At 38.9% G+C, this 27,652-nt stretch overlaps 1 protein-coding gene across 7 annotated transcripts in view; it reads right to left on the reverse strand.

The window, feature by feature from the left end:
- SLC26A7 (solute carrier family 26 member 7) overlaps positions 1-27,652 on the reverse strand; it is a 172,184-nt gene that overhangs the window by 65,348 nt on the left and 79,184 nt on the right. For 4 of the 7 annotated variants that reach the window (XM_075920400.1, XM_075920402.1, XM_075920401.1 and 1 more), the window contains 2 exons: positions 19,972-20,132; positions 8,032-8,184 (listed from right to left, as the gene is read on the reverse strand). In XM_075920400.1, coding sequence (XP_075776515.1) covers positions 8,032-8,184; positions 19,972-20,132 — 314 coding nt within the window. Of the gene's footprint in view, positions 1-8,031; positions 8,185-9,039; positions 9,178-19,971; positions 20,137-26,505; positions 26,582-27,652 lie in introns of those variants that run through there. The other 3 variants (XM_014571561.3, XM_014571568.3, XM_075920403.1) reach the window with 3 other exon arrangements.

The raw sequence follows: 27,652 nt of genomic DNA on the forward strand, positions 1-27,652 counted from the left end.
ATTCTGTGAAGTAAACTGTCATAGCTCCATTGACTCCAGTGAAGCGATCACAATTTACACCAGGATGAGGATCTGCTCCACGTGATTTGTGTGCATGAGTTTTTTCTGTGATTTTTTTCAAGCCATCCATGTCATTTTCAGGTTATTTTTATGTTTGTTTGTTTTTTTGTATCAGTTGCAAACTGGCTGAAGAATTCCACTGTACCCTGACAAATCAGCATGTGTCTTTCCTTGAACAACAGCATCTCCTGTAGGCTGTGGTGGATTAGGTCTAGTGGCTTATTGCCTGTGCATTCCCACAAATACCCTCTGACTTCCCCTCTGTCTGACTCACTTCCTCACAGTATTTTCACTAGTAGCTGACTAGGTCTCTGATCATTCCTGAAACATTCTATACAAATACTTTTCTAACTGGATAGTAGCTCATCCTTTCCTGCTTAAACATGAAATTGCTTCCAGCTTAGGCCCTGTCTTCTGTTTACTTTCTGCCAGTTATGGGGCATATTCCCACAATAGAATAGTCCCTCAACAAATAGTTAGGTCTTGCAATGTCCATGGGGTCCAGCTATGTCGTAACAATATTTCTAAACCATTCTAGAGTTTTAGATGTTGCTAACACCAAAAGTCTCTGGTATTACAAGCTGCTGTGTTTCAAACTTCCAAATGAAGCTTGTATCTCCCAGAGGGCTTATACGTGTGGCTAAGAGACTATTAAATTCTATCCAATCTACATCATTATGGACACAGCTAAGAGCTACTGTATTCTAATTATCTCTCCAATCCACTATAGCAGAAAATTCAAAGGAACAGAGTCTATTTTCATATTAATTTTGAAAAGCACTTACAAACTTCAACAGGATCTTACTGAGCTATATGAAGAAAAAAAAAGTGTCACTTCCCTCTAGAAACAATACTTTAACATTTTGATAGTAAAGTGAACATGCAGCCTACCTTTTTCTCAGGGACTATGTGTTAAATAGTTTTTCTACAGAGAGAGCCACCTGGGCACAGCTATGAGAATAACTGACTTTTCTGTCTGCTTGTCTTTGTGAAAAATCGAAACAAAAATGAAAGTTTTGGCAAACCAAAGAGTCAGAAAGAAATCAGTTGGGGATGTTTCATTCAATCTGAAATAAAAGGTTTTGTTGTCAAGCTTTTTTGAATATTTTTTAATTTTTAATTTTTTAAAAATAAAAAGACATTTTAAAATGAAACACTAAAATGTTTCATTTTTCAGAATAGTTTTAGAGGGTTTTTTCCAACTGATGTTTTGACAACATTGACATGAAGCCAACAAAATGTTTTGGTTCATCCAAACCTACACCTTTTGTCTGAAAAAAAAGTTTCACCCAGCTCCAAATACAGCAATTCCATACGCCTGGTGACATAACACTGATAAAGGATATAAACGCTAATAAGAAGGGGTTCTATAAATACATTAAGAAGAAGAGAAAGCTAAAGGAAAATGTAGGTTAGTGGGGAAGAGGAACTAATAACAGACATCAAACCCTAATAAATCTGTTAGTCTCAAAGGTGCTACAGGACTCCTCATTATTTTAGATCAGCCTTTACTAAAAAATTAATTGTGACCAGAGGCTAAACACAGTAAATATTAACAAGGGGGAGGAAACACGAGCTGTAACAGGAAGAGAACTATTTAAAAATATTTAGATAAAAGTAAGATGTATTCAAGTCAGAAGGGCCTGATGAAATTCACCCCAGGGTACTGAAGGAAGTTCCAGAAGTAATCGCAGAACCATTAGTGATTATCATTGAGAACTCATGGAAGATAGGGGAGGTCCCAGAGGACTGAAAAAGGGTAAACATAATACCTATCTTTAAAAAGAGGAAGCAGAGGACCCAGGGAATTATTGACCAGTTAGTCTAACTTTGATACCTGGAAATTTACCAGAGCAATTTATTAAACAATCAGTTTGTAAGCTTCTAGAGCAATGGTTCTCAAACTTTTTGGCCCGTGGACCATCTGGTTCAATGAAAATCTTTCCATGAACTGCCAGTTGCTAATGGAAACTCACTGTTAATTACATAATTACTCCTGAGCCATTTTGCTAGTGCTACAGTTAGGGAGAATGGTTTAATTTAAATTATTAAACAGATTGAAGCCCCAACTCCCGGAGTCAGGTGTTTGTAACAGCACTCCCCTGGCTTCCCCACCAGCCTGGGAGGGCTTGGGACACAGGGGTGTCTGTGCTGGAGGCTGGACGTGCGGTGGTGGGCTGTAAGCGAAGCTTTGGGGCTGGGCTTGGACAGAGCTCATCCCCAGAGCCTGACTGGTGCTGTAGGAGCTTGACACTCAGCAGTCTACCTGGCATGCAGGGGGCTGTGGGTAAACAGCCAGGGGCTGAGGGTAGTCTGGGGTCCCATCTTGCTGCCCTTGCCCTGGCTCCACAGGGCTGTGGCTATCGCTTCCTGGTCCAAGAAGTTTGGCTTTGAGCCCAACACTCCCCTCCCCAGCCCCTGCTCCCAGCTGCAGGGGGCATTTCTGCCAATGCACACAGGGCTGTCCGTGTGTCCTGTGTCCCCCAGGCCTGTAGCTGCTCCAGGCTGCCCTGCACTGCACCTGGGGGGCAGAATTCAGGAAGGCTAGGCTGAACATGAGGGGGGATATAGGAGCACCTGCCACTGCACTGCAGCGATCGCCCCAGGTGAAGGGTCCCCTGTAGCTGTGGCCCCTGCCTGTGCCTGCCCAAGCTATCTCTTAGCCTCTGCACTTGGGTATATCAGGTAGGTCTTCCGCAGTGCTCCTCAGTGAGCTGGGGCACACGGCGCCTTACACAGGTTGGCTGCATGTTTGCGTTGCCACTCAGTCCTCGCGGTCACCAAGCTCCACACCAGCTGCCAGCACCACTCCCTGCAGGCCCCCTTCCAGCCGTGCAGCCCATGTTGATAAACCCAGAATGGCTCAGAGGGTGGGGAAGAAGTGGGGGAGGGGAAGAAAGCCCTGACTTTCTCGCAGGGTACGTCTACACTAGCTCGTTAGTTTGAGCTAGGTAGGGTAATTAGGGCAAGCGGAGTTGCAAATGAAGTCCGGGATTTAAATATCCCGGGCTTCATTTGCATGTTCCCGGGCGCCGGCATTTTTAAATCCCCCTTAGTCCGAACTCCGTGCCCGCGGCTCAGAGTAGGTAGTTCGAATTAAAGATCCTAATTCAAACTACCGTTACTCCTCATTCCACGCCATTTAAAAATGGTGGTGCCCGGGAACATGCAAATGAAGCCCGGGATATTTAAATCCCGGGCTTCATTTGCAGCTCCGCTTGCCCTAATTGCCCTACCTAGCTCGAACTAACGAGCTAGTGTAGACATACCCTGATAGACCCAGCTCAGAGAGAAATAGGCAGAGCAAGCGAGCAGGGTCTGGCAAGAAAGATCAAGACTTTCTTCCCCCCACACACCCTCTGAGCCGCTCTGGATTTATCAACATGAACTGTGCAGCCAGAAGCAGACCTGAGGGGGAGTGGTGTCAGTGGCCAGTGCTGAGCCCAATGACTATGAGGCTTGAGCAGCAATGCGGGCTCCCCGCTGCATGGGAGAGAAAGCTGGGGGATGAGCGTGAGCCGCAGACCACCTGGGAGGACCACACTTTGAGAACCACTGATCTAGAGGATACCAGGGTTATTAGGAATAGCCAGCAAGGATTTATGTATAGCAGTGTTTCTCAAAGAGGGCTGGTTTGGAAAAGCCACTAGCAAGCCCGCGCCACTTTCTTTACCTAAAGCAGTGTTTCTCAGAATGGATCCATGGACCACTTTGAGAAATATGGACCTAAAGGGTCCATAGCCATGGAGCCTCACAGATCCCATTGTTTCTAGACAAGAGGATCCAAGGAAAGGCTACAGACCCTTTAGGTAAATAAACACTCTAGCAGCTTTTCCAAAGTGGGCCCATAGCACACTTGAAAACACTGCTGTGTAGCATATAAAGCAGTACAAACAAGTCATTATCTGTATGAAATTTTAGTTTGTACTGACTTTGCTAGTGCTTTTTATGTAGCTGGTTGTAAAAATATGTAGATTAGTTGATGGATCCACTGGAAGACCTCTGTGTTCCTCTGAAGGATATGCCCCTCTGATAGAGAACCACTGGTATAGATGAAACTACTATAAAGTGTGTGCACAACTTGTGAAAAAGCATAATCAAAGAGTAGTTATCAATGATTCACTGCCAAACTGGCAGAATGTATCAAGTGGAGTTCTGCAGGGTTCACTCCTAGGTCAGTACTATTCAATATTTTCACTAATGACTTGAGAAATGGAATGAAGAGCATGTTTATAAAATCTGAACATGACCCCAAGCTGGGAAGAGTTTCTAACACTTTGGAAGATAGGATGAAAATTCAAAATTGACCTTGATAAATTGCAGAATAGCTCTAAAATCATGAAGATGAAATTTAATAAAGACAAGTGTAAAATGAAGCACAAACACATGAATAAAAATGGGGAATAAGTGGATAGGCAGTGGTACTGCTATAAAGGATCTAGAAGTTATAGTGGATCACAAACTGAATACACATCTCTAGAGTGATGTAGCTGTGTAAAAGGCTAAAATTCTGGGGTGAATTAAGAGGAGCATTGTTTTTAAGGGCTTGTCTATACTACCTCTTACATCAACATAAGTCGCATTACTCAGGGGTGGGTAAAAGCCCCTCCACATTCCTCCCAAGCAACTTAAGTGTCTACATTGCGCTATGTTAGTGGGAGATGGTCTCCCACCAACATCACTTCCACAGCTCATTGAAGTGGCTGCTCTCTCACTGACACAGAGGGTCTTCACCAGACATCCCACATTGGCACAGATTCATCAATGCAACTGCACCAATGTAGCACCATAGTGAAGACAAGGAGGTAATTGTCCTGCTCTGCTCAACACTGGTGAGGACTCCACTATAGAACTGTATCCAATTTTGGGCACCACACTTTAAGAAAAATGGAGACAAACCGGAAAGAGTCCAGAGAGCGAGCAATAACAATAGTTTAAAAGACTTAGTAAAACTTACCCAGAAGGAAAGGTTAAAGAAATTGGGCGTGTGCAATCATGATGAAAGAAAACTGGGGGAGGAGAAGGCAGGATTTGGTAAAAGGGTTACCAAATATGTTAAGGGCTATTATAAAGGGGACAGCGATCAACTGTTCTGCACGTGCACGGAAGCCAGGACAAGAATGAATTGGCTTAACCTGCAGCAAGGGAGATTTAGGTTAGTTAGTAGGATAAGCTTTCTAATATAAGGATACTTAAGTATTGGAACAGGTTACCAAACAAGGTAGTAAAGATCCCATTATTGGAGGTTTTTAAGAATAAGTTAACCTCATGGCTGTTCTAGGTACACATGGTACTGGGTACCTCAGTACAGGAAATGTATGGCCTCTCAAGGTTCTTCCCAACCCTACATTTCTATGGTTTTATATTCTTTGTATTGTTGAAGCTAAGCAAATTAAATTGAGTGGTTCCACGGACATCAAACATGGAGAAATACATGTAACTGGAAATCCAAGTAACTGGAAACAAACAGTAAATAAAACTGATCACATGTCTGACAGTTTGAAATCAGACAGTTTTGTGCATAAACAACATAAGAACGGCCATACTGGGTCAGACCAAAGGTCCATCTAGCCCAGTATCCTGTCCGCCAACAGTGGCCAATGCCATGTGCCCCAGAGGGAATAAACAAAATGAGTAATCATCAATCAATCCCTTCCCTGTCACCTATTCGTAGTTTCTGACAAACAGAGACTAGGGACACTATTCCTACCTATCCTGACTAATAGTCATTGATGGACCTATTCTCCACAAATTCCTCTAGTTCTTTTTTGAACCCAGTTAAAGTCCTGATCTTCACAACATCCTCTGGCAAGGAGTTCCACAGCTTGACTGCATTGTGTGAAGAAATACTTCCTTTTGCTTGTTTTAAATCTGGTGATCCTAGTTCTTATGTTATGGGAACAAGTAAACATCTTTTCCTTATTTACTTTCTCCATCGCAGTCATGATTTTATAGACCTCTATCATATCCCCCTTAGTCTCCTCTTTTCTAAGATGAAAAGTCCCAATTTTATTAATATCTCTTCATATGGCAGCCATTCCAAACCCCTAACAATTGTTGCCCTTTCTGAACTTTTTCCAATGCCAAAATATCTTTTTGATATGAGACAATCACATCTGCACTCAGTATTCAATATGTGGGCGTACTATGTATTAATATAGAGGCAATAAGATACACTCTGTTTTATTCTCCAGCCCTTTTTAAATTATTCCTAACATTGTTTGTTTTGTTGACTGCTGCTGCACACTGAGTGGATGTTTTCAGAGAACTAACCACCATGACTGCAAAATCTCTCTCAGGTAGAAATAACTAATTAAGTCCCCATAATTGTACATGTATGGTTGGGATTACGTTTTCCAAAACACATTTCTTTGCATTTAATTTAACATTAAAATTCATCTGCCATTCTGTTGCTCAGTCACCTAGTTTTGTGAGATCCTTTCGAAGCTCTTCGGTGTGCTTTGGACTTAACTATCTTGAGCAGTTCAGTGCCATCTGTAAATTTTACCACATCAATGTTCACCCCATTCTCCAGATCATTGGAAATGATACAAAATGATAGTTTCAGTGCTGATATTGTCAAAAATAAATGTAAAAAGCAATGTTTAACTACAGCTAACCAACATTTTGAATAGGACTGGTCCCAGAACAGAGCCCTGTGGAACATCACTAATTATCTGTCTCCAATCTGAAAACTAACTATTTATTCCTACCTTTTGTTTACTGTCTTTTAACCAGTTATCAATCCATGAGAGGACCTTCCCTCTTATCCCATGACAACTTACTTTGCTTAAGAGCCTTTGGTGAAGGACCTTGTCAAAGCCTTCCTAGAAATGTAAGTACACGATATCCACTGGATAGCTCTTGTCCACATGCTTGTTGATCTCTTCAAAGAATTCTAGTAGTTTAGTTAGGCATGATTTCCCTTTACAGAAACCATGTTGACTTTTCCCCAACAAATTGTCAGTCTATGTGTTTGGCAATTCTGTATGTAGACTTTTCCAGTTACAGACTAACCCGGCTACCCTTCTGAAGCTTTTGGTCTGTAATTGCCAGGATCACTTCTACAAACTTTTTTGAAAACTGGTGTCACATTACCTATCTTCCGTAAAAGCACAATTATTCTACAGGCTTTTAGATGCCAAATCTTATCAGAGATAGCCTGCAAAAACTCTCCAGTCAATTCAGCAGCATACAGAATATATAGTAATTAATTTAACGTGACTGCAAATTGGCCCTGGTCTTTATGAAAAAATGCCCAAAGTAGTTTACTATATTGACCTATGTAATATCTGATGTTTGAGCTTCAGCATTTCTCTTCCTTAGAATGTGTCTCCTTTTGTCTAAGAGACTCCAAAGAAAACAGAAGTATAAAGCTAGTATACTGAATATCACTTCAGAGTTCTCTCAAAGTCTGTTTACTTTGTGCAAGAAGTTCTGTGGAAACAAAATCCTAACTCTGGGTGCCTGATCTTGAAATCTGAATGTAAAGTACCTACAGCACTGTAGCTAATTTCTATTTAACACGCACAGTGTGAAAAGAAAATTGGAAATGATAGAAAATGATAGTTTCAGTGCTGATGTTGTCAAAAATAAATGTAAAAAGCAATGTTTAACTACAGCTAACCAACATTCATCCCTTACCTTTTCAGAACAAAAACATACCAATTACATTTTTTGCTTTTATACTTCTAATTGCTCATATTAACATTTTAGACCACATGTTCTTATATTAATGTAAGCAACAGAAAGCATATGAAAAATGTTCTATAAATGGAAAACATATGCGACTTTTTAAATTATTTATCCAAACTGTTTCCTGTTCATACATTAACATACAGTCATGCAAATTAGCTCTACATTTCATAAGTGGCAGGTGTGGCCATGGATAACATAGTGAGCATTCACAGATTAAACAAAGAAGTGCAAGCTTGAAAAGGCTAGAAGTCTGATATTTGATTTCATACTTACCAGAATTAAATCAATAGGAAGAACTACTTTAATTTTTCTTTTAAATTTTTCATTCAGTTCTTTAACAAGAATGAGCACCACCAGGCTTAGCAAAGACAGAAGTAAAGCTTCTAATTGAACCGATTTGATGTTTTCAAATATGTAAGCATAAATCTACAGAGATAAAAAAACAAAACAGAGATGACAACAGAATTAAATACATGACAAAACGTTAAATTCTAGGACACAGCCTAAAACCCTCAGATGTACAGAAAAATAACTATTCTCAGAAGCTGAACCAATGCTCTAGGAATTGAGCAATTTCACATACTGGTATTTCATTCAACATTTTGGATAAAAAATTCATGGTTTTACTATTACAAAAAGGCTTGTTTGAACAGTTCTGAAATATGTGAATATATTTAAATCCTATTGTAAAGGTAAACAATACTGTACATTTACACTAACAGAAAGATACCAAATACAGCAAAATTATCTTGGATGTATATTAGAGCAAACTTTGATGTCCTTACTGAGATTTTATTCTGTCTGTATTCATTCAAAATTCCAACTGAATTCAGTGGCAGAATGACTGCATACAAACTGAGTAAGGCTTTCACTTTTGCCCCAGGATCACGAATGAAATATTGCAACCTTGTCTGTACACATATGTATGCAATATGGTTTACTGGAATCAAAGTTCTCTTTAATTCCGGCACAACCAGTAAATCTGACATTCTTTTTAATAGTATTTAAAGGAAAAATACAATTACCATATCAAATAATTTCATGTTGACTATCTTGTTTCCTGAATGACACACTGGGACTGTGAAAGCATCCATCCAGTCACAGAAGCATGCATTCACTCTCAGAAATCTGCCACAAATGCTGGATTGAAGCTACCATGAAATGGAAGGAACCAGATCTCTGGTTCACTAATGCTGAAATCACTGATTATCTCATGTTCAGAATATCTCTAATTGCATCCTGAGATTAGCGGACGAAATTAAAGAGACATGCAGCCCTAACCTGTTCCAACTCTGAGGATCCAGAAGACAAGGCACACACCTCTACAATTAAAAATTGATGAAAGAATTTCCAGATCCACTGAAGAGGTTAGAAGATCTGAGGGAAGACAGAGATAACTTCTACAGGATTCTGTCCAGAAAAATAGAGAAAGAAAGAAAATCTGCAGTCAAGATCTAAATGCCTGTGAAGAGTAACAACCTAATTGCTAGAGAAACAAAAATGACAAGAGCCTATATAATGCACATTCTTTCTGAAGCCTTAAAAAGAACAAAATGAGGACACCCCCCTCAGCTGAATTCTGATTTTTCTCAAAAGCTAGGTAGGCTGAACAATAAACTGAATACAGAAAGGCAGTAAAGAGGAGGGATGTGTTCCACTGCTCTCTGGAATCCTGGATGGTTTGTGTGGAAAAGACAATTTGTCTAAGGCTAATGACTTTGAATGCACATCTAGTAAGAAGCCCCCATTACTTGTTGACACATACATGATGTAAGGAAGAAAAAAAAAGGAAAGGATATGGAAGAAACGTAGGCTGTATAGCAATCCAGTTGTCTTAAAAATTTCCATTTCATATAACACATATCCCATATATAGCTGAATTACAAAGTGAATGACAAACATGTCTGATAGAAAGGCATTCAAAAATCCAGAAAATGAATTGGTTCATTATGGGGAAATAGGAAAACGATAACAATAGGTAACAGATTAAGATGACTAACAGAGCTAAAGAATTTTCTCTTCCTTTGAAAGAAAAGTCTCCAAAAGGAATCCAGATACCCTATACAGAAGTGGAACCCTGGAAACTCTACAGATCTAGACCACAGCATAATCTCTTACTTGCTATAAAATGTGCAACAATAAAATAAAGAGAATTGAAGCTCATATTTGAAAAGCCAGGGTGTATGTTCTATGGTCAACCTAACATATCCCTAAAATAAATGAGAGACACCTCCACATTGTTATAATGATGATTAATAAACACATTTTAAAACGTACTTACAATGGTAAGAGGACTTCTTGACAGATTGGGGATTAAGCAAAGATGTTTTAAACTGGACTGGACAAAGCAACACAAAATTTATCACAAGAAAGAATTCTACCCTGGCTGAAGGGTTTACCACTCTGCTTTTCTATTCTAATTTCTATTATTCTACCATTCTTGGCTAGGACTATGCTATTTTTTTAATGAGCAAGATAAAAAGCTCTGTTTTTTGTTAGATTTTAGGGATGTTTCAGTTCTCCATTACAGAAAACAACAACAGAAAAATATGTCAACTGAAAAGAAAAAAAAAACATTGATAGTTCTGAAGGAGAAAAAATATTGGCATGCCAGCCAGAACAACAACAAGCATATTTCATTGGGAATTCTTCTCAGAGCTTGGAAAAAACTCTCAGATTTTAAAGTCATCTCAAACCACACAGTCTCCTTGTGTGATGCAACATGAAGGATGTTATACTGAATGACTTGAGATTTGGATATTAATTTATCACCGCACCGCTGCCCAAAAATGTTCATTACAGGAGCATGGGACTTTGCCTCTGTGTCCCACAAGAAGTTGGGATCAATTAGAAAAGCTGTGTCAAAGTATCTACACAGTCATCCTGGACTAAGAAATTATGAAAATACAAATCTATATTTAAACTAAAGTTGGTAAGAAAAGAGAAGAGCTATACTGATTCCCATTTTCAGAAATCAAAGAACTGCAAGCTAATTTCAAATGACCAAATGAAGCATCAGCATTTGATGATCCATAGGTGCCAACTCAATTTAAATCTTTACTAGACGAACTTCAATTAAAGTAGTAGACAAGGCTCCCAGAAGTCCATGGCTGTTTCTCTAACAAATATTTCTGCAGACATTTTAAATAAATTCTATGACAATAATAATCTGTGTTCCTAGCATTTCCAAGAACCATAAACCTTTAATCTCTTTGTATATTGATTTAATTGCAAAAATACACACATACATTACACATTGTTGTACAGACATACACACACACACACACATTCTGCACATGCATGGTAGAAACTCTGGACTAGGATTTAAAGATAATATTAGATAGCTCTAGCTAGCTTGATTTAATTAACATCTTATAAAGCTATCAAGACAAAGCAACCGTGTGTTAGAACACAAATACTATTGCTTTTTTTGGGCTGAGGGTACTAGAGTTGATTAGAAGGTATTATTAGATAGAGCTAGAAAACTGGATCTCACATCGTACTTTTACAGTATTAGTTTGAACAAGTTCTAGGTGGTCAACTGCAGAGCTATGTGATGAACTACATTTATTATGCACTTTCAACCACATCACTATATCCATCTCTAGCAATCCAGCCCCTTGAGCGTCAAAGAAATACGATAGTAAAAAATCACTAACTTTCCAGACAAATGTTTCCTCTTTCCTCCTTAAATCTGGAATTCCAACCTCTCTCCCTTGAAATTACACCACACAGAGGCAGACTCAAGGGCCAAAACCTGGAGTTCATAACATTGCAAATGAAGAATTCTTCGTTTCCCATGGGATAAAAGATTTGCTTCTTGCACAGGTAGGTACAACATCTCAAAACATTCAAATGCTGACATGATGTATAAAAAAATCTATTTTAGATCATTTTTAAAGGTTTGAGAAATTTGCAGCGGGAATCACTGTAAGAGAATCTGGCTTCTGAACTGAAGTAATTATATTAACAGTGTTAAAAACTATTTTTTCCATTAAAATTTTCTATACAGAAAATTATTGTCATTGTTATTTCATCTGTCCCAAAAATGTATGAGGCAGTTTACAGTACATGTAGAAGATAATGTGCTAGCCCTGTATTTGAAATAACCTGGATAACTTACTTTGGCTTTCCCATTACTTAGTAATGTGATCAAACTAAGCTTATGCTAATGACACATTTATGCTATATGCCACCCCACACCATCATGTATTCATTCTGTACATAATGGGATCTATTCCTAATTTCAGTTTCAACAAACTAAAAATGGTTCTGCTTCCTGGTTGTGATGACGACAGAATGCTGCGATTCTGACATTTAATTCCCATAAAATATGAGTTTTTCCTTTTTTTAAAAAATTACCCTAATAGCAACTTTTCAAACAACTCACTTGTGCTACTCTGTAATTGTAGCTTCAAATCTTAACTTGGATCTTTGAAAACTTCAAATTAAGCCTTATAAATGTTAAAAGACAAGGTTTAATGAAATCCACAGCGACACTTAGGAAATACTGCCCTTTTAAGAACTTAAAATGCAAGCAAGTGTGGGTATATCCACAGATTTATTTACTTACCAAAGTCAAAGTAGCCTAGTACATTAGTCTGTTCATCTCTAGACCCATTGATTGCAGCTATACTTTTCACACACTTAAAAGTTTAACAAATTAATGAGTGTTTGCAGGATCCGGGCCTTAGATCAGATTGTAAGTGAAAATATACGATACTTCATTACCCATGTTACAAAGCTACTGCTCAATACAGTATTATTGGCAGTCACTGTTCAAAATGGTCCAAAACTTATTGTTAGTTTAATCTGCAATACAAAGAATCAAAGATGGCGGAGATGGGTCATACTAAAGTGCTTCCATGAATAGGTTCACACACTTGAAGCCATGCCTTGGGAAGCCTGGGTCTATTCATTTCATTGGAATGACATTAGAGTAACAGAACCACCAGCTTATTTTTCCATGAAATTATGTGCATGCCCTTTACAAAATGGGTAATATATGTCTTAGTATTAAGGCATTTAACAACTTATTACACTATGCATTCAATCAGCAAGCTCAAAATATTTCATAGTTAGCACTGAGCATTTTTATATTACATGTCTGTGATCACACTGAAATCTAAGCCACAGAACATATATATGAACATTTTAGACACATTGGGAATTACAAATTTAAATATATACATATACTGGTTATGACTATACTGAGTGAGAGTATATATATGTACTCAGTGTACAAAAGTTAAGGATTTTATTACAATGTACAAAGTGATTTTTCATGTCAATATAATCATTAACAGAATGTATGAACTAAGGATAATCAGATACTTATTAAAATTATCATAAGTAGGGATGTAAGTGACTAGTGTTAAGTATAAACTTATCGGATAGTCGAACAGTGACTCATCCAACAGCTTCCCCACACCCCCAGCTGCCTCTATCAAAGAGAGGCAGCAAGGTGGGGGAGCAGTAGCCAGTGGTGGGAGAGCCATCTAAAAAGTTGGCTCCCCCCAGCACCATCTCTGTGGGGGACAGGAGAGGCAGATGCACAGTGGGGAAACGGTGCAAGCAGAGACTGAAGCAGTCCCCGCTTGCACCAGTTCTGACTGCTGCACTTTTGCTTTTGAAATGTACAAGAGCTCTTACTGCATTTCAAAGACTGAAACTGCATTTCCCTTCTGCTCTTCTGCCTTTAAATGTAGTGAGAGCCCTCTTATTGACTAATCGAGAAGTCGATGGAAATTCCAACTACTTGATTAGCTGATTAATTGAAATTTAACATCCCTAATCTTAAGTAATTGTTTCCTATCTTCCTCTCTCTCTTTTCCTTTTTTGCATGCCAGATTTATTTACTAGAAAGAGGCATAGTAATTTTGTGGATTATATTAATTATTTAGCAGTCCAAATTAAAAAAAAAATAATTTTGGGAATTTCTGTGTTTGCCCCCCCCCCCCCAAAAAAAATAAATCTGAGGATCCCTGAAAGTTAAAATTCAGTTGGTGTAAAACACTTTCTGTATAATTTTACTACACAGTGTATATTTAGTCTAGATCAGTGGCCACCAACCATAGAATGGGGTCTATCAGCAGATCTTGTAGCCTCTGACCGTTGATCCTGACTGGCTTGGCCAGGAAGCTATCAAGCACTGGCACTTCAGTTGCCCTCCACACACTGTCATGCTGCTCCTGCCCTTTGCCTTGGAGTTGCCCCCCTGGGTGCCTCCTGCTTGTTATGCAGGGTGTGGAAGGAAGAAGAGTGAGGGCGCTGATGTCAGGGTGTCCCTCCTTCCCCCTGCTTCTGTACCCTATCTCCACACAGAGAGAAGGGGATGGAGGGAGATTGGCAATGCAAATCTCTGTCACTTTCACACACTGTGTGTGTGTCTGTCATTCTCACAAACACACACTGTCCTTCCCTCTCATCTCCTGACCCAACACATATGTGAGGGAGTTGTTGTTACTTCTTTTACTACTTGCAAAGTGTGTTGTTTTTGGTTTTAGACTGGTCTGTGCATTTTATTATTTTCATTTCTCTCTTATCCTTAAATTTAATTCTTTGAGTAGTGAGTTCTAAAATGCCTAACCTGTCGCAGCTGGAGTCATTATCCCGATGGTAAGTGTTGCTCCTGGAAGTGGCTGACATGTCCCTGCAGCCTCAGAGAGGCAGAGCAGGAGGTCTCCACATGCTGTCCTTGCCTGCAGACAGTACTGCTGCAGCTCCCATTGATCAGTAACAGAGAACCGTGGCCAGTATAAGCTGTGGGCTCAGTGCCTACAGTTGAGGGGTGGCACATGGCACCATTACTATACATACCAGATGCTTTCAGAAGTGGTGCAGGGGCAGGAGTAAGCCTGCCTTAACCCCACTGTTCCAGAACCCGGAAGCTGTCTCAGTTAAGTGGTGCCCAGCCAAAGCCTGTATCCTGAACCCCTGTTCCAGCCCTGAACTTCCTCCTGCACTCAACCTCCTGCCCCAGATGCGAGTCCCCCTGCACCCAAACTCATTCTCAGAGCTTGCACCCTGAAACCCCTCCTGGATCCCAAAACCCCACCCTGGACTAAGCCCAGAGCCCATCCCACACTCTGAAACCTTTGGCCCAAAACCAGAATATATACTCCTACCTCCCTGCCCCCACCCAGCCTGGTGAAAGTGAATGATGTTCTGGGAAGAAGGGGGATGGAGTGAGCAGGGTGAAGCCTTGGAGAAGGGGTGGAGCAGGGGTGGGGCCTCAGAGAAGGGGCAGGAAGGAAGTGGGGCAGGGGTATTTGGGTTTGAGGTAGATCTTACATTGCTCTTATATTGAAAAAGTGATCTTGTGGTTTAAAAAGCTGGAGACCTCAATGTCCTTTAACTACCCAAACATTTTTTTTTCAGGAATTCAGTGAAATTCCTCTTGAAGTTCAGTAATTTCCCAGAGATCTATAAGGAAAACTTTGGGCGACCTTCACACACAAGTACACATACAGAGTGAAAATCAACTACAGTGTTGTTGGAAAATTACTGGCCTGCTGAGAGAGTTACCTTGAATACCACTGAATCTCTTTAAAGATTATGCACTGGTCTTACAAAGTAATAACACTTAACTATATGCAGTGTGCATATAAAGCAATTGTGAATAGTAAAGAAAGACTGTGTACTCTGAAACATTAGTGAGTTCCTCTGCCTTTTTTAGAAAGGTTAAATGAAAACCATGAAGATTTGGTCCAAAAGTGGGTGCAGATGTTAAAACAAATAAAATAAGAGATTAAAAAACAACAAATCTAATCAATACAACTTAATGAGCAAAAAGACCCCATTAAATGTTTTAAAGTGTTTCTTTCCATTGTTTGGTCAGCAAATGGAACCCATATTGGGAATATATCTACTCACAGCTGCTGTAGATGAGTTAAGCCAAAAAGCTGAGTAATTTAGTTAGAGAACATGTTAAAAGTTAGAAGGCCAAAGTGAGAGTGGGTTCATTACGTTTTTTGGAGCAAATTTGCAACTCGGCATTCCAGCACTCAGGCATGGTGCCATCCCTTGTTTTGAAAAATAGGTTTACTTAGTTGAATGATTTTAATACTTCATTTTGTGGTGTTGCATTTCTCAAGAACTTGTGGGGGTATGGGTGAGGCTGAAGATGACTGAGTTGCAAATATATTTTGTCACTGTTCTCAAATAGTAGGGCATTTTTATGACAGATTTCCACTGAGTTATTCCTTGTAGAAACCAGATTTCATACTTTCTCTCACTCCACTGCTCTGTCTTCCATACCTCAAACTTCCCCCACTCACCCCATCTGTCTTGTTAGGGTTTTTTTATATATATATATAACATTGCAAGATTCTGAGCCATATAGCACAATGGCAATGTTAAAAGTTGTATACAATGAAAATGAGATGTAATAAATCTCAAAAACATGTAATAAATCTCCAAAATCCCACAGGCCCCTGGTCTTCAAAGTAAATTTGTTCTCCACATATAAATCTCATTTGCACATATTTAATTGTGAGCTCATTTTCATTAAAAAAATGTTTCATTGCTTTGTTTTCCTTTTGACTTTCCTATACCACTTCATTAACATTCTTGGTTCCTGCTTTGCAGCCCTGAGGGCTATTTCAGTCAGAAAAGATGCTGGAATAAGTGGGAGAGAAATTTGATTGGAACAAATGAAAAAAAGAGAGGTTGTGCAGCAGTATTTATACAATGTGAATTTTAGAGAAAATAAAAGAAAATGTCCAAATGAATAGTTGCCAAACTTGCCTTTTACTTTCTGGTCACATATGCACAATTGTACATAATTGTTTAGTGCAGTTTTCATATAAAACCAATACCATGGCAACTAATGTTGCCAATTTTATTGCCTGGTGCTTCTGACTAAGATACTGGTGCCTTCTCAAACCAACCCATATGTCCTAACATGGCCAAGGAATTCCTCTAGTTTTTATAGTGCCTTTAAAGCAAAACCATGCCTTCTAACAAACAGACATTTCTTTGTTTCACAAGAATCATTTTAAAGAAACTTTCTCCAAAAACTTCTACAAAATGGTTTGTTTGTTTTGTTTTTTCAAACAGTGAAGGAAGGAAGGGTTTGAGCTCAGCAGAGTAAAGTAGTACAGAAAAGACAGGGTATGTCAGAGAAAAACAAAAATGTAAGGGATAAGGAGGAAATGTCTTCAAAGGATTTTAATTACTTCATCATAACATCAGCACCCTAAGGCTACATCTAAACTACAAGGTTTTTGCCCAAAAACAACTGTTTTTGCGCAAAAACCCGTGGAGCGTCAACACCTCAAGCGCATTTTTGTGCAAGTAAACTTACAGTAAATCAAACGAACAGAGGGATTTTTGTGGTGTAGGTATTCCTCTTTCTACGAGGAATAACTCCTTTTTGCACAACAGTTCTTGCGCATAAAGGTGTGTGTAGATGGGCAACGGGGGTTTTGTGCAAAAAGAGCCAATCGAAAAAAGCACAGATGCTGTGGTGGCTATTTTGTGAATAGCAATCAGAGCTTTCCTGCGCAAGAGCATCCATGCAGTCTGGACGTTCTCTTGCACAAAAGCACATAATTTTTGCGATGCACCTTTATAGTGTGGGTGCACTCTTGCTCAAGAAGTTTTTGTGGAAGATCTCTTCCACAAAAAGCTTCTTGCGCAAGAAGCCTGCAGTACAGACGTAGTCTAAAATTGAATTATTTCCTTGCATTACTGCTAATCTCCAAGAGCATGAGAATGGCCATATTTGGTCAAACCACAGGTCCCTCAGCCCATTACCCTCTCTTCTGACAGTGTCCAGTGCCAGATGCTTCCAAGGGAATGAATACAATGCTTAATGATCAAGTGATCCATCCCCTGTCATCTATTCCCAGTTTCTAGGAAACGGAGGCTAGCGATAATCCCTGCCCATCTTAGCTAACAGCCATGGAAGGGCCTATCCTCCATGAACTTATATAGTCCTTTTTGAGCCCTATTAGTGTCTTGGCTTTTACATCATCTATTATTTCTTATATTCTATCAACTCATTGTCTCTTGGATACTGTACTTAAAGTCAGTCACCTCCAACAGATGGCAATATTCCTTAAGGTAGATACACTCTCCATGTAACTGGCATAGCTGCTCTAGAAGAGTCACACTTTAAAGATACTATTTATTAACCCTTTCTAAATGTAAATCATTTATTACAGTCAATAGGTTACTTATGACATCTTGTGATTATATCCATTTGGAACTTGTATTATTTATGTTTGCTACATGCATAGTAGTAATAGGCATTAATAATTTATTAGTCCTTTATCAACTACTTATAAATGTAGCCTTAACAAAGTATTACCAAAAGAGCCTATCTATATAGCAAAATCCCTCAATCAGGGAGCTCGTTAGACTCATTTTCCCATGGCTTCAAGATTTTCACACAGAGCTCCTTTTAAATCCTCTCTTTGCCCGAGTCAAATATGGATCAAGTAGTGATTGAGGAGCAACAGTGACACAGAGAAATATGGTCAATGTTATTCAAATAAGTTCTACTTTAGGGGCTAGAGAAAATGTGTGTGTTTTAAATAGAAATACATGAGAATTCCTGGGCTTTTTTCAATCAAGAAATGCAGATTTAATGACACAAATATTTCCTGAATTAATGTCAATTACCTCAAACTATTTCAATTACCTCCCTCAAAATTCAGAAAATGTAGACATGCTAGATTTCAACATTTTCCTGAATGAAAATTTTTGTTTTTTCAAATTCAAAACAACTTTTAGTATAGAAGGGTGCATCTACACAGCACCCAAACCTCGAAAGAAGATATGCAATTTGCGCTATGCAAATTGTGTATCTTATTTCTGCTGTATTTTGAAATAGCTTATTTTGAAGTTTGGTGCATCTACACAGCAAATTTCAAAATAACACTATTTCAAGACATTCCTTAACCTTCGTGGAATGAGGGTTACAGGGATGCCTGTGATTGCAAAAAATATTTCAAAGTAATGGGTGTCTTGTTAAGATGCGGGGTTGCCGCCCAGTGTAGACGTACCCGAAATAATTTAGTTGGGACTGTTCCTGCTTTTAGCAGGGGGTTGGACTCTATGACCTCCTGAGATCTCTTCTATGATACTATGAAATTTTTTATTTTTTAAAAATTGCAATGTTAAAAAACACTCAAATTGATTTTCTTCTGGTAGAATAAAATATGTAATTTGATTCAAAATACATTTTCCCTCAACTTTTCTATTTACTATGAATGTAAAAAATATTTTAAGTCAACCTGAAACAAACTTTTTTTTCCAACTTTTTCATTTTGTGGCAGTACCAGCAAATAAAAAAAATCTGCTAATTTGCCCAGTTCCAGTTCTAAGGTCAAGGGCCCTTGTTTCAGATAGTAAACATGCTCATTCTTCAGTTGCCCATCAGCTGAATGAATGCAAACTATCTCCCTACGAAGGAGCAACATTATTATTTATAATGTGCTAGAAGAACAAGGTCACCATGCCTACAAGGGGTGCTTTTTTCTACAGTAGATTATTCTAGAGAATGTATTCTCATAATTGTGTTTCTCATGTAAGGTCGTGTAACTTTGCCATGTAAGGCGCCAAGCAATTGTGTTTACCTTTAGAGTTTCAGTTTCCAAAGGACTGAGCTTTGTGAAGCTTACTGCACGCGTGATACAGTGATTAAAATAAAGTAGCAAGCTTGATATTTGTTTGTGATAAGAATATGCCCTATTGTAAAATAGCAGTAGTATATACAAGGTAACTATTGCACAGGACATCCACAAATAATGCATCACATTTCTTTCATCTCACTAGTATTCAAGAAAGTGACAAGAAACATGTCTGGAATGAAATCTGAAAATCTGTGGTGTTCCCTTACACCATATGTTCAACAAAGATTAATGCTCTCTGTAATGCCCTATAAACTGAGTATTGTTTAGCATCAGTTGAATGAAAAATTACAAAATATTTGTGCTTGTTAAATCTAATAATTAGAACTATTGACAAAGCTGCAAAAACTGAGCAATTATTTTTAACCAGAAAACACAAGAGATCGATCTAAAGACTAATCCTGCTAATTCTTACTCACTCAAATAATCTCTATTCACAAACCCTACTCATTTGAATAGGATAGCTTGCTAACATGAAGGGTTCACATGACGGTGTCCTTACTCCTTCCAAAAAACTAGAGCTGTTAAACAGAATATTAGCAAATCAATGTGATAGCTCTTCTGGTGAACTCACATAAAAGAATCCCAGTGGCCCCGATATATATGGCATTTTCATTCCCAGCAGATACTTGACTTGTGAAGTCACAACATGCGTAGCTGCTCCTGTTGTCATCGCGCTTATCACTGGTTCCGTCAACAAGAACGTGGCGCTGCCCAAGTGCAGCGCAAACATTGCTACCTAAGAAACCAAAGATATATAACAGTGATTACATTAAAGTGCAGTTTCCCAGTGTTAATGCAATGAGAGATACCCTTTTAATAATCCATGAGATAGCTGGCTGTGTTAGCAAATCAAAAGGAGTAGTTTCAGATGCAGGCTGTGAAACATGAAGATAGCTTAAGTGAAATGTATTAAATCTTTTTGTAAGTTTACTATCTCACTAACATCACTAGTTTACCAAGCTCTAAAATGAGATTAGCTACAACAGCTTGGTCAGTCAAAGTATGTTCACACAATGACTTCTCTAAATATTGGCTCTACTTGTTATTCTCTCCTGTTCAAATATATGAACACAGTGAACAATGTAAAAATCATCTATTCATCAGGGCAGAATGAAGTCAGAAAATTCATACATAATATTTGATTACAGTATGCAAAATCACAAATGACTAAGAGCCAGATCCCTTGGCCTTGCAAATGGTGGGGTAGAGGTCTAGGGAAATTTGGCTCTAAATGACCATTCTACTTTACTGATATTCAGCTTGAATGGACTGAGGGCTACAGTAAGTTATGCCAGCTAACCTATCACCAGCTACACCAGCTTTATACTACAGGCTGGACCTCTCTGATCTGTCGCCCTTGGGACCTGAGCTGTTCTGGACCAGGGAATTTGCCAGACCAGGGGAGGTCAGTGCTTCCTTACTGGCTGCTCTGCTGCCAGATTCCTCTCCTTGGTGCTCCCTATCCTGCTGCTGGCCCTGCTTATACTGGCCTGGCACAGCTCCCCATCCTGATGCCCCAGGTTGTTCCCTAAAGTTCCCAAATGGGGCCACCTGCTGCTGCTGGGGGTTCCCCAGCCGGGGCATCCAGCCGCCCCACCCCTGCTGCTGCTGGGGATTCCAGCCATCTGCCTCTGCCAGCCCCACTTCAACATGGTAGTTCCCCAGCAGAGGTTACCTGGTGCCACTGAGGGTTTGCTGGGATTCCTGGCTGGGGCTGCCCGGCCGCCAACATTTTCCCAGCTTGGACCAGGATTCCCTGGTCACCTGGCCATGGTAACGCAGGGGGTTCCCTGGCTGGGGCATGGCTCTCCAGATGCTTCCTGACCCAGCCGGGGCTCTCCAGCCCCTGCATTGCTCCCACCTTCATGGCTCTTTGGTTCAGCAACAATCATGGTTCTGCTGGACCACAGATGTTACCGGACCAGAGAGTCCTGGATTTGGGAGGTTCAACCTGTAAACAGAGACTCCTCTTATGCCATGAGAATCTCCTGCTGCATGGGGTAGTTCTCCACCCCTTTAGCACTGAATGGCACAAACAAAATGAAATTGAGAGCTGATTCGAAGATACCAGAGTGTCCATGCAAGTCTTCTCCCTAGAGAGGCACTTGGAAGTCTATACATCTATTTGTTCCCCTTTGATATCCACAAGGAGAAACAAAAAACATGTGCTTTTAATTAATCAGGAGCAGATCAATAAGTTACTGGTTGAAAATTTCAATAAAATTAAAATGTGATAAAAATATTTACGATCTACTTTTCTGTGTTTAAATAATGTATTTGGAAAATAGTTGCATTTAATATAAAAGCAAAATGAGACAGGACATTTTAAATTTAGAAAGTAAATGACAGTGGGACAAATTCTATTTTCAATTATACTAGTATAATTGCCGGCTAACAGAAATAAATTGAATTTCACCACTATAATTAAAAGCAGAATTTGGTCCAACTTTGTTTGATTATGAAGATGATTTTAAGCTTTTTAGAAACTTGTATACAAACACAGGAATTGATATACTGAGACAGAGCAATGACCTAGCTAATTCGGTATGCTGATCATATCAGTTTCTGTCACACCAGATGCTACAGAAGTATACACCGTCATCACCTCAAAATTTACAGAATACTATAGTTCTATAATTTGATGGCCTACTATAGTACTACTATTTATTTGATGGCCTAAGTGATTCCTTCTAGCAATAAGATGCTATTATTAATCATGTAATATCTAATCCTTTTATGAATTACATTGAAGTACTTGTCTTAATTATATCCTGCTACCAACAAGGGGTTCCACGCATTGTATATTGAGCCAAAAAAACAAACCCTTTTATCTGTTTTATTTTTTCCCTTACACTGTGTATGTCCATGTGTTTTTTAATGACTGCGCAGGTTAAAAAAAGAAATGATCAACTAACCACCCCTTTATATTTTGTTATGATGTCTTTCTGACCTCTCCTTTTGCATCTAATTAATGCTAGTCTTTTAAAATTGGTATGGTAACCACTACTATGCCTCTACTAATTTTCACTGCCTTTCTTTGGACTGTTTCTAGTACAATATGGAATTTGTGTGAGGGATTGCTCAAAGCCAAATGCAGTATTCAAAGTAAGTGATATCCGTGTATATACACTGACACTTTAATATTTTCTCTGGGACTCTCTGTGCCTCTGAAAAAAACACTAACTCCTTAGTAACATGTTTTCTCATTCCTGCAGATTCAGCAGATGTCTTAACTGAAGGGTATACAATGACACTTTGATTTTCTCCCTGAAAACTCTTAAGTCTGTTATTATAAGTATTATGATAATGTCTAACAAGATAGTTTATTAGATGATGAGCTTTCATGGGGCAGACCCACTTCTTCAGGTCTGCCCCACAAAAGCTCATCACCTAATAAACTATCTAGTTAGTATTTAAAGTGCTACATTACTTCTTTTTTTGTTTTACCAAGATCAGACTAACACAACTACCTCTCCATGATAATTTCTGTGAGTATTAACTTCTGCTTATCCACTCTGAATTTCATCCTTCTAGAGTTCCTTACAGGTTCCGCAGAACTGACAAATCTAAATCAATTACTTGCCTATGTTATTGCTCTTTGCTCACAAGTATAATTTAATTTTTCACCATAAATTTCACCTGCATACACAATGAGTAATCACTGTGCTAAGGCATCCCAGAGTGGCTGCTTTTAGTTTACCTGACAGATCTCTAGTGTGTGCAGTGTTGTTGTAGCCATGTTGGTCCCAGGATATTAGTGAGACAAGGCGAGTGAGGTAATATCTTTTATTAGAGCAATTTCTGTTGATGAGAAGCAAGTTTTTGCGCTTACACAGAGCTCTTCTTCAAGTCTGTAAGAAGCACTCTGAGTACGCTCAGAAGCTTGTCTCTCTCACCAACAGAAGTTGGCCCAATGAAAGATATTACCTCACTCACCTTGTCTCTTTAAAACTCTAGTGAGATCTCTTCCTATTCCATCTGAGAGCAAGGATCTTCAGATGAAATTATTTCTCTTTACTGCCTTTAAATAGCTGGCAAATTACTCAGTGCCACAAAAATCGAGTGCATTGCCATGCAGTATGGACCCTATTAAGAACAACTGCGGATACATTTATGGCGAGTATTATTACTACTACTACTATTATTATATGTTTGTATTAGAATACCTAGAAGCCCTATTCATAGACTATAAGGTTGTGTCTAGATTACAACCCTCTTTTGACAGAGGGATGTAAATTAGGCACTTCAAAATTGCAAATGAAGCCGGGATTTGAATTTCCTGTGCTTCATTTGCATATTCACATCATGGCACTCTTTCGAAAAAGCGCCATTTCAAAGGTAAAACCGTGGTCCAGACATGGGTCTTTCGAAAAGGGGAGGCTTTTTTGAAAGATCATTTTTTGAGGTTTACAGAATCTTTCAAAAAGTCTTCCCTTTTCGAAAGAACTGGGTCTAGACTGCGGTTTTACTTTAGAAATGGCTTAGAGCGCCATGACGTGATTATGCAAATGTAGAGCGGGAAATTCAAATCCTGGCTTCATTTGCAATTTCGAAGGGCCTAATTTACTTCCCTCTGTCGAAAGAGGGATGTAATCTAGACATACCCTAAGACCTGGTTATACTAGGAGTTGCACAGGCCCAGCATACAAAGATGACTCCTGACTCAAATTGCTTATTAAAGAGCTTTCAGGATGAGGTCATCGGGCACATCAAGGTAATGACTCCACATCTACTAGGAAGGGGACTGCAGTCCAAAACAGGAACCAGAAGTGTAGAGAATGAATAAAATAAATCCCTGTGGAACAACCCTTACATGAATCAACTTCTGTTGTGAAAACTCCCCCCAAAAAGAATAAATGCCTAAAAATCCAGCACCATCTCAGTGAAATCCAAAGGTCAAACATTCCCTTGAGAACTGATGCTGATAGAACATAATTGGGGAAGCAAAAGAATATGGCACTGGCGTCAAATCAGAGTATATCTGCTGGAGAATATAGTCTATTCTTAATGATTATTTATAATTCATATTACAGGAGCAACCAAAGAGTGCAAACAGATATTAGGGCACCATTTATAGTAAACACTATACCATAGAAGTCTGTGCCCAAGATCCTACAAGTTAGATATATGTTGTTATACATAGTTTTGCAGAACTGTAATAATTAGTGGCATGCATATTCTTCTGCAAAGAACACAGGGAATAGAAGAGTGCTATTGTCTTTGTATGCACACAAAAACAACTCTTGGTAAACCAATACTTTAAAACAAAAAAAGCCACATTCCCTTCTTTCACAAACATTAAGATTGCAATGAGACAGGAAATTTTGGTTGGCTGTTTACACTGATGCCTATCAGAATTCTCAAAATTCAACAAGAAAAATATTCTCTGTCCAATAATGAAGTTTTTGTTTGTAGTTTGTTTTTAAAATCATTTTACATTCTCAGTCAGTGAGGGGCAACCTATGATAGTGGGTGAATCACATCAGTGGCTCCCCTTCATCTCAGTGGGCTGCAAAATTGTTGTAACCAAGGAGGTATCCTGGGACAGGGTAGTTATGCTAACCGCGTTTGTGTACCTAGAATTTGCAGTGTGCGCCAAATGAGCCATAGCAGCACTTCGATTGGATGCAGAAGGAGCGCATGCCTTTCATATTATTGCGTACTATCAGCACGCAGCTCACCTCACATGTCCTTGATTTAAACATGTGTCACTTTTGTAATATTAGTAGGAAAAAACACAGATGAAAACCAGCAGAATCTGGCATCCCTGTGCATGGGCAACGATAAACAAAATATGTCATGGACTATACACAGAACCTGAATTGGCTGCAGGTTGCCCACCACTGATCCAAGTGCAACAAATCTTTTTAAAAACTCATTATAGTTTACCCTCCAATGAATCAGAATGGACATTATATAACAATATGCTCTTGGTAACAAGACCACACGGACAACTATGGAGGGAGAAGTACATAAACATTACATAAAATTTTGCCATTTGATATGTGAGAGTTGAATTATGGGGAATGTTGCCATGTCTGCAGAAGACTGATGCATGCTCTACATACTTTGTGTCGGTCCAGGTTAAACCATTATTCAATCTTCTTTGATCCAACTAGCTGGCTGATGCAGTGACAACTGAAAACTATACCATCACTACCACCACCTGAAGTTCACTGAAATTTTCACCATAAACCTTCAGAATTTTTCAGATTGTTATTAATTAATATTATTTGTATTATCATGACACTTAGAGCCCTAGTCTTCTTCAGGACCCCATTGTGTTAGATGCTGTACAGAAACTGAATAAAAGGACAGACCCAGACCCAAAGAGCTTACAACCTACATAGACAAGACCAAAGAGTTTCTATCACAAGCACCATGAAATGGGCCATTTTGAAAACCTATGGCCTAAGACGCAATTAAATTAGGCTAGATGTGAAACACTGCAGATCTATTAATATAATCACTTTAACATTTATGCAGACATTCTAATAATTCAATTATATGCAGAAGACTTGTAATCAAATTTGGACTTGGTTTCGCATTGCGAAAATTAACTGCTGAATTTCTCTAGGTAAGACGAATGACGTTATCACTATATATACATATATAGCAATAAAAAGAAAGTAAACATGTTTCTATACATTCTCATTGATAGAGATCCTATGCTGAAACTACTATAGAAAAAGAAAGGTTGGAAAACAAAAAGGATCAATTCCAAGAATAAATGGCAGGGAAAATTTCTGATGTCCATTAGCATAAACAATGAGCAGAGATCTTTCTAAGGAAGAAAGGCATAAGGACATGTTTTGAAAAGTTCCTGGATTTATTTGGGTGTTCCTCTCTTTGAGAGATGTATCTAATAACATCAATATTTATATATTCTCAGGTAGACTCTCAAATTAGCTTTTCCTTGTGGTGCATGGACATATTGACAGCTGGTTGAAGGCAGCTTGGGGAAAGGCTGAATTAACAAAACAAAATACTATAACTTTATATTATGAAAACTATCTTTTCAAAAGTATTATGTGAAAGAACACTGTTAACCTGAAATGTAATCAACTCCCTAAAGTAAGTTTTAAAATAGTTTCAGATACTACACCTGGCCTGGCATTCCTTTGCTGATTTTTGTGTATTTGCAATCAAAGTTTCCTGCATTTCTCAATTAATTTTCTTCCCTGTCAATGCAAAAAAGACCGATGCAAACAACAGGATTAATTTGCTGAATGAACATCTAAAATAGCGTAACTAATAATACATAACATGTCAACTGCACAAAATTATCTCAAAAACTAGAGAAAAGTATATTTCTCCTTTTTAACTTATAGTAATATTAGATTTTACTCGCAACTGTAACAAAAGCAACATTTTCATATATTTTTACGTATTTGGCATCTCTAGTTTTCCGGTAAACAAAAATGTAAATGCTGGATTGACTTAGTGACTGCTTTAAAAAATGACACAAAAGCAGCAGTACTCTAGTTTCCTTGTAAGAGAGTTTTTTCCAGAATCCTCCATAGAATCATAGAACACTAGAAATAGAAGGGACCTTGAGAGCTTATAAAGTCCTGTCCCCTGATCTCTCAGCAGGACCCAGTACTGTCTAGACCAGTGTTTCTGAAAGTGTTCCGTGGAATCACTCTCAGAAACACATTATCTGGTCACCATGGGTTTTTTTTAATTTACTGGTGCTGCGGCCACAGAGCCTTGCAGCTCCCATTGACTCCGTTTCATCCTTTGCAGACAAGGGGACCTGCGGGAAGCAGCGTGGGCCGTGCCACCACTTCTCACACAGCTCCCCTAGGCTGCAAAAGATGAAACGGAGCAAATGGGAGCCTCGAGACTCCGTGGCTGTGGTGCTGGTAAATTAAAAACAAAACGTGGTGACCAGATAATGTGTTTCTGAGTGTGATTCCACAGAACATTTTCAGAAACACTGGTGATCCTAAGCTGCAAAAACCTTCTATGTACATCAACCCAACCCCTACCAAAATCATACTCTTGGCCACTCCCAGTATATTACCTATCCCCCTTCTGGCAGGTACCTTCATTAATCCCTTTGACAATCCAACCATCTGTGTAGCCAGTCAGACGGCCAGGTGCTTGCCACACACCTTAAACTCACCAACCACTGGCACAGAGCAGATGGGAGTCTCTAGCTCTGGGGCTATTGTAACTGTGCTGCATAGTAATGAGCATAAATATGGGAGAATTAATTTTAAAAAATCCTTGGGCAGCACTTCTCCAGT

This window comes from Pelodiscus sinensis, chromosome 2 (genome assembly GCF_049634645.1).
Source record: "Pelodiscus sinensis isolate JC-2024 chromosome 2, ASM4963464v1, whole genome shotgun sequence".
NCBI classification, from domain to species: Eukaryota; Metazoa; Chordata; order Testudines; family Trionychidae; genus Pelodiscus; species Pelodiscus sinensis.